Source organism: Limulus polyphemus, unplaced genomic scaffold (assembly GCF_000517525.1).
Source record: "Limulus polyphemus unplaced genomic scaffold, Limulus_polyphemus-2.1.2 Scaffold7101, whole genome shotgun sequence".
Lineage (NCBI taxonomy): Eukaryota > Metazoa > Arthropoda > Merostomata > Xiphosura > Limulidae > Limulus > Limulus polyphemus.
The window spans coordinates 27,896-35,484 of NW_013672711.1; the positions used below are offsets into that span (position 1 = coordinate 27,896).

The 7,589-nt window shown below is 35.0% G+C and overlaps 1 protein-coding gene across 2 annotated transcripts in view; it reads right to left on the reverse strand.

Annotated features, from left to right (window-relative positions):
• Positions 1-7,589, reverse strand: part of LOC106474347 (serine/threonine-protein phosphatase 4 catalytic subunit-like) — a 39,553-nt gene that overhangs the window by 25,823 nt on the left and 6,141 nt on the right. For both annotated transcript variants that reach the window (XM_013935040.2, XM_022402658.1), the window contains exons 2-3: positions 1,724-1,891; positions 661-813 (exon numbers count right to left, since the gene is read on the reverse strand). In XM_013935040.2, coding sequence (XP_013790494.1) covers positions 661-813; positions 1,724-1,873 — 303 coding nt within the window. In that variant the 5' untranslated portion in view covers positions 1,874-1,891. The remainder of the gene's footprint in view (positions 1-660; positions 814-1,723; positions 1,892-7,589) is intronic.

Below are 7,589 nucleotides of genomic sequence, written 5' to 3' on the forward strand. Positions count from 1 at the left end.
AGCAAATGCCAGTGTGGTTGACATGTTATTATACATTCTTATATAATAAATACACAATGTTTCTCAATGCCTAATTTCTTACACTTGCTTTTAACTGTATTATCACAAATTACTACAGAGTAAGGAATGTTTCAAACCAAATTATTGTTTAACTCACCAGGAAAGTGATACTGCCTCAATAATTGACCAGTCATACATGTTTAGCTGCTTGGACTGTTCTTGGGTGACAAATAACCAAATGGAAATGATTAAGATGAATATTTCTTTTTCTTTTTTTCAAATGATTTCATTTCCACATTTTTTAGTCAGTCACAGCTACTTCTCAAAATATGATTTATTTCTGCTGAAATTAGTTAATTTAATGGACATACGAGGCTCACAACATATACAAAGTCATCATGACTAAAAAATATTGAGAAATTTACTGTAGATCTCAGAAGGGTAAGTACCAAAACAAAGCAAGAAAAATGCACTTTTTTCATCTTGGCAAGCATTACACCTTCTAACCGACGGTGTTTTTTAGTTATGCAAATACATTTAATGGCAATTTCATTTTTGTAGTAAGTAGAATATTCACTTAACATATTAAAGTTTGTAAAATGCAATTAGAAAATAATGTTTGGTTCACTCTGTACATATTTTTACACAAAACATCATTACCTTAAGAGCTAATAAAAGAAGAAAAGTCTCAACACTATAGAATCCCCTGTCAACAAAATCTCCCATGAATAGGTAGTTTGTTTCAGGAACATCTCCTCCAACTTTGAACAGTTCTTTCAAGTCATAGAACTGGCCATGGATGTCACCACAAACCTAAAAAAAAAAAAAGATATTCAGTGTGATAATTTATAACAAGTTACTTCAATAATTTCAAGAAATGTTATACAAAGAACTGTTAGTGGCCTTTCATGCTTCAAACTGTATTGCAGTTTTTGGGTATGCTATAAATAACAATGTGCAATTATCATTAAGCTTGTTCATCCAATATTTTTAAAGTTTTGTTCACCTACAGAGGCTACCTTATTATAAATTATTACAAAGTTAACTATCTAAATTAAAGACACACATCTATCTTTGGACTTTATTAACCCATAATGCATTGTCTTTAGGCTTAGTTCTTGTACAATTTGTTTCACATTTTCTGTTAACCTTCTATATCAACAGTCTTGTATTTATGTGTGTTGTGTGTGTTGCATCATGATTATTCATGATATACTTTCTTCCTGACATAGGTCAGAGCTACTACTCTCTTTTGGTAAAGAATATATTAAAAGGGTATTAATCATAAAAAAATAACAAAGGATTCTAACTTAGAGGTAATAAAAATGATCAAGGTACTTTATCTTACTCAAACATATTAAACTCCTTTCACCACTTAATATGAACAATGTTTAACACTAGAAAAGACAGTGATTATAATTGAACAAAACTAAATTAATGTGTAAAATGGGATAAAGGAAGGATTGTGAACACAAAGCTTGTCGAGTGTGGGATAAAAAAAGTTGAAAGAGGAGTTTATGAAAAGTTAAAATGAAGTTATAGCAGTATTATATAACATGAACAAAGTGAAAGATTCTCTTGATTCAGATGTACAAAAGTTTTAATTTTTTACAATTTATGTACATATGCACACACAAACATAAATATATATTTTTTAAGTGATTATGATGAATTACAAAAAAGTTTTAGATATAATTTGCTTTAAATAATTATTATATTTTACCGTTACTGGAGAATCAGTTCGTTGAACATTACTTTCTTCTACTAAAATCTCTCTGGCTTTGGTACAAAGGGCTTTCACCTCACTTTCTTTAATGGTTTCACATCGCCGTAATTGTTCGATCTGTCTGTCAAGATCACTACAGTCTCCCATCCTTCAACCTTCCTACCACTGAGAAAAAATCCTCTTTTAAAACCTAAAACATGTTTTCTACTGACACAAGTTATAATCTTCCTCCAAAGCTATAACTTTCCTATACTGAAAATGCATTTCCAATACGTTCTTACTTCTACTCACATAAATAGCTATTCTTGTTCAGTGCTGCTCTCTATATGCAAAATTTTTTTGCATGCCACATACCCATGATCAACATGGTTCAATTGCATCTTGCATGCAAATCATCATGCGACAACACTCCACCAATAGGAGCGTGACACATCCTCCTAAGTTTTAGCAGAAAATGGAAGCAAATTTATAACTTCCAATATGGTATATTACCTCTTCTCACATAAATAGCTAGAATACCACATTGAATAGATGGAGGGACTGGTGTGAGGGAAAGAAAGAAACATCCTTTGAAAGCATCTAAAGAACACCCTAAAAGGTGTGTTCCTCATTAGAGGATCATACATGGAAGATTGACCACTTCTGTACCATGTATACTCTATGCCCATTGTGGAACAAGAGGTGATGCAGACATGGGTGAAAAAAAGGTGGAGTACATCCAAAAGGGAAAGAACAATGGTTGGATAGGGATCCAAACTACCCAATATCCAAAAATCAATCCTACAGATGACAGTGATGTGCCCCAAGGTGTAGAGTGGTTAAGGTGCAACAGACTGTACACAACAAGTCAACTGCATCCAAAACCCAGCCACCAGGAACCAACATCCATGTGGGGGGTAGAATGAGGATCATACTATTTATAAGCCAACTACAATCCAAAACCCAGCAACTGGGAACCGAAATCGATGTGGGGGTAGGAAAGAGGATCATACTGGCAAGTCAACTGCAATCCAAAACCCAGACATCTGGTGGGTATAAGAAAGAGGATCATACCATCTTCACCTCAAGTTCAGCAGACTGGAGGGAAATATCATACCAACCAATCTGTGAACAGGACACATGATAGCAAAGTAATAAAATGTGTGACTGATCCGGAGACCCAACATCCCTATGATTAGAATAATAAAGATGTCCCTGTATCATAAAATATCCCACTCAAAACCAATCAGAAAGGAACCACCCCCAACAAAGTAACATCCTTGGTATATGAAAATCTTTGAGAGATAGCGCAAGAGGAAAACTGTAGTAACCTGCATGACCATCCCCCATGACCCACAACACAGTAGCATTGAACATGAGTCCAACTGAGTGAGGGAACAGAAACATCTGTAATACATGTGTGAGGACTTGTGTTGATTGGTCCAGCTCTGAATCCAAAACCCAGCCACTGGGAACCGTGTTGGGATAGGATGGGGGAACCCAATCAAAGGGTGAAGTGCAATTTTCACAGCCAACTCCAAATCTACAACATCCCCTTATATAAACCTGTTTAGAGATAGAGCATCAGATTAAAGGACATCTCCTCATCCACATTAGTAAAACACAACCACCCGACTCTCAACTGAATGGATTCATTATTGTATGAAATATCATTATCACATTCAGGGAGATATCCCAGTGGCTTGGAACTCCTGTACTCCACTGGAAGAAAAAAAGGGGAGAAAATGCAGTGGAGAGTCTGAAGGAATGTCAACACTGGAGACAGTGCAATAGGAGACCACAAAAACTTTATTTTGAAAAGTAGACCATTTCTCATTTATTCAGTCTAAGGAATGGCAGGATTAGCCAGCTATCCCCTTCTGCTTTACCCATGAAGTCCATGGGTTAGTATGGTCCAAAACAAGCATATGAATGATGCAAATATATCGTGAGGAAAAGGTATGAGCAATCTTGTGGAACACCCCACCTCACCAGTGGGCATGTAATTTATAATTGTTAAGTCATCATGGCCTTACAGTGCAGATTTGACTAGTTTAAGTATACCTTGACAGGCACCAGTCACAAAAGAGCAGAATCAATAAAGAAAAATAAGAGGTATATACAAAAAGGTAACTTACACAGTCACAGTTTCACCAAAGAGTGAAGGATGGTGACAGGTGGAAGACGGCACACCGATGAGGAAGAAACTGCTACCTGCAGCATATAATGGGACAAACGTATGAGGTGTAGTCCAGCACTCAATGGAAGAAGTACCTCCAACATATGATGAGGGTCAGATGCAGGTAAAAGGAAAGGTGCGTGCTCTAAGTGAAGACACTAGAAAATGATTAAGGGAAAAGAGACAAGGAAGAAAAGGCCATTCAAATCAAAAACTGAATCCAAAGGGTAAGGGAGGAAGGGAAACGTCACACTCAAAGTAGTAGTGCCAGGAAAGGAAACAGCTGAAAATAGAACCAATGAAAAGAAGCCTTAAAGGCAATGAAGCAACCCAGAGCATGTACGGATCCAACCGGGAACAAGGGTGGGAGATGGAAGGAAACAAAAAGGAAGAACATGTCACACAAGCTGTCAAAGTGAAGGGTAGGAAAAAACCAATCCAGAACAAAAAGAACAGATCGATCTGAAGCAGCTGTGTCAGCCAGGAAGGAGAATTCAGAAAGATTTGACACAGAGTGGCAAGGATAAACAAAATCACCCGGGGAAGATGATGAATGGAATGAGAAAAAAAAGGTATAAGCAGATCCCAATCCTGTCTGAATGCATCAACAGCCAAGGCAAGTGGATGAGGAACTAGAGACGAGGTTGATGTTTTGTATTCTTCCGTCTTCGCACTGTCTTAGGTTTGTTCACCATGGGGTTGGTTACCAATTTCATGCCTTACCCTTTGAGCTTTTTTTGAATCTTTATGTTTTTTTGGGTGTCCTCAGTCCTGGAGAAATGGCCCACCAAAATGTGATAAAAGACAATATAGTAAAAAGAGAAAGAACCAAGAAGTGATTGAGGTGGGAGAGATTGATCACAGAACTTCCATCTGCATTGAGAAGACACGAATAATGGAGGAACTCTTAGAGGTGGGGACAGGTAAATGACGGGAAGGTACTGGACATGGAAAATTAATAAAGAATGTAAATGAGCAACAACAAAAAAAAATCAAATGTAGCAATACAGATACCCCACATGATGCTAAAATCACAGGAGTAACACCCCAAAGTAAAATGGACTGACTGTCGAAAAGAGCCATCCATAAATCCCAGTTAGAAGTGGAAGGGAAACAAACTTAGCAAAGAAGCCACATGTGTAGGGAAAGAGCCAAAGATGGAAATTGTTCCAACATGAAGGTAAGGAGGAGGAAGGTTTCCCATGAAAATCCCCAAGAAATAGGTGGAATGCCTCTGAAAGGTGTATGACATCCAATAACAGTAGGAGAAGTGATAGAGGAAGACAAAGGCTGGAAAACTAAGCTAGGTAGAAAGGGACAGGAGTAACAGATTCTAAAAATAATATCAAAAATATTCAAAAAGCTACAACTGCATAACAGCTTATCTGTCCAAAGTCAGTGGACTGTATTCCAAATGTTTAAGCCCCTAACTCTAGGCCCGATGAAGATCAATTCATATAATGATCAATCTCCCAGTGTATTAGAGCTGACAATTCCTCAGTCGAGAGCTACTGCCTGAAGCCTAGGTAACTGTACTGGAACTAAATGATAACATTTTCGAAGTGGAAACATAAGCTTTGGTGAAAAAAAAAGAAAAAAAAGTGAAGAATAATGAAGGTAAGTTATCACGTAAAGTGAAGTATAAAAAAGTAGGAAATATCTCCACTTCATATTAAATTTTAAAAAATGCAGAAATAGGGCACAAAAAACATCTTGACAGTACTGCCAAATGAGAAGTGATAGTTCAGTAGAATCAAATAGGGGGAATTACATGCATCAGGAGGGTGTATCACATGATGATTTACATGCAAGACACAATTGAACCACGTTGATCTCAGGAACGTGGGAGCTCAAGGCTTTGGCATGTAAAAAACATTTTACATATAGAGAGCAGCTGTTTATGTGAGAGGAGGTAATGTACTGTTTTGGAAGACAATTTAAGTTATTTGTTTTCTATGGCATAATAATTTGACTTGCTTTTCTTCTCCTTTCAAAGATAATTCTCTAAATTATTTTAGCCTTAACTACATATTACTAAAATGTAAATACATCACACTGCCAAAATACAAATTTTGTAACTAATACAGCATAAGCAACAAAATTCGTACAATGATATTTAGTAACAAACTTGACTACATAACCTGCGGGTTACTTGTTCAACACTAGTAAGAACATATAAATAACCTGTGTTGTATGTTAACCTGTGGGCAAGTTATTTAACATTTGTACAAACAAATGCTAACCTATGACTCAAGCTTCTTCAGTACTTGTTACAGGTTATTTGTTCAACAGTTGTAAGAACATGCAATGTTACCTTCATAAAAAGATTAATATCAAACTATGATGAAACTTGAGAAGGATGCATTTAATAATTTAGTACTGGTATATACAAAAAGTTACTTTCCTGTGTTATTCTCTATTAGTCAATGAAGGCTACTTGTAGTATAAATAGTAACAATGTTCTTATTTTCAAGATCTGAAACAAACTTGTACAATATTTAATACTAATAGTTGTAAGAGTACAAACTTAAAATAAAATTATTTTGAAAATTGTTATTTTTAATTGCTTACTGAATATATTGTATATTTGGTATTTTGACAAATAAGAATAAGCTTTCCAAATGAATGTGTTTGGAATACTAACATGAGAAACAATTGTTATTCTTCATCTGTGCCACTGGATGCCTTTTCTGTGTATCACTTGGGGGTAAGTTATTTATATGTAAAATTACTTCAACTGTGTAACATTCACAACAATATTAATGTTGAAAAAGATATTGTTATGATTTTTAAATATGCCCTAAGTTTTTGATGATTTTTCACACCATTGGTATTATGAGAAAAGTATCTCCATATGTAACTTTAAGTTTATATAAAATTTGTGATTGCATTAAATGTTTTCTGTGGTTAGTATTATATCATTATTTATGTTTCAGATAGCACTCTTTTTGTTGTTGTTTTTGATGTTCTCTAAACTCGATTTATTGCTTGATTGTTTAGATTATTCATACTTCTCATCAGTATACAGAACCTCTCCCCCCCATATTCATATACCTATCTAACAGAATCATAAAAAAAAATTCAAATCAACAGTACAAACCACATAATTACACAAATCATTCCATAAGTTTATAATTTTAATCAAAAAGATGTTTTGTCTTAGAAAAAATATTGGATCCTGATTTCAACAGCTTAAACCTATAATTTCTAATATTACAGTTTGAACTTTTAACCTTTACAATTCATTGCTAGAACAGACAACTAATATAGGAAATCTATCCAAGCACTAACAACTTTGAACAGCTGAATCACATTTCCCTCCAATTAACATAACATTAAAGAGCAACAAGGGACCTTTTAGTCTATGTATGCTATCCTATCTAATAAATTATACACTATAAAACTCAAAGCTAGCCTTTATCATTCAAATATTTCTCAAGCTTTCTCCTAAAACTCTCTTAAATAAACTACATCTACCACATCTGATGGCTACCCATTTCAAAAACTAACCACCCTTTTATAAAAATAAAGCTATCTTTGCTGAAGATGACTCCTACCCTGTCAAAATGTATATCCCCCCCCCCTATTCTTACCATTCTCACCATTAAATATGAAAGATGATAATACATCAACACCATCATTTTCTTTACAATCTTAAACACCTCAATCAAATCCCCTCAAATTCTTCATTTTTTTCAAGAGAAA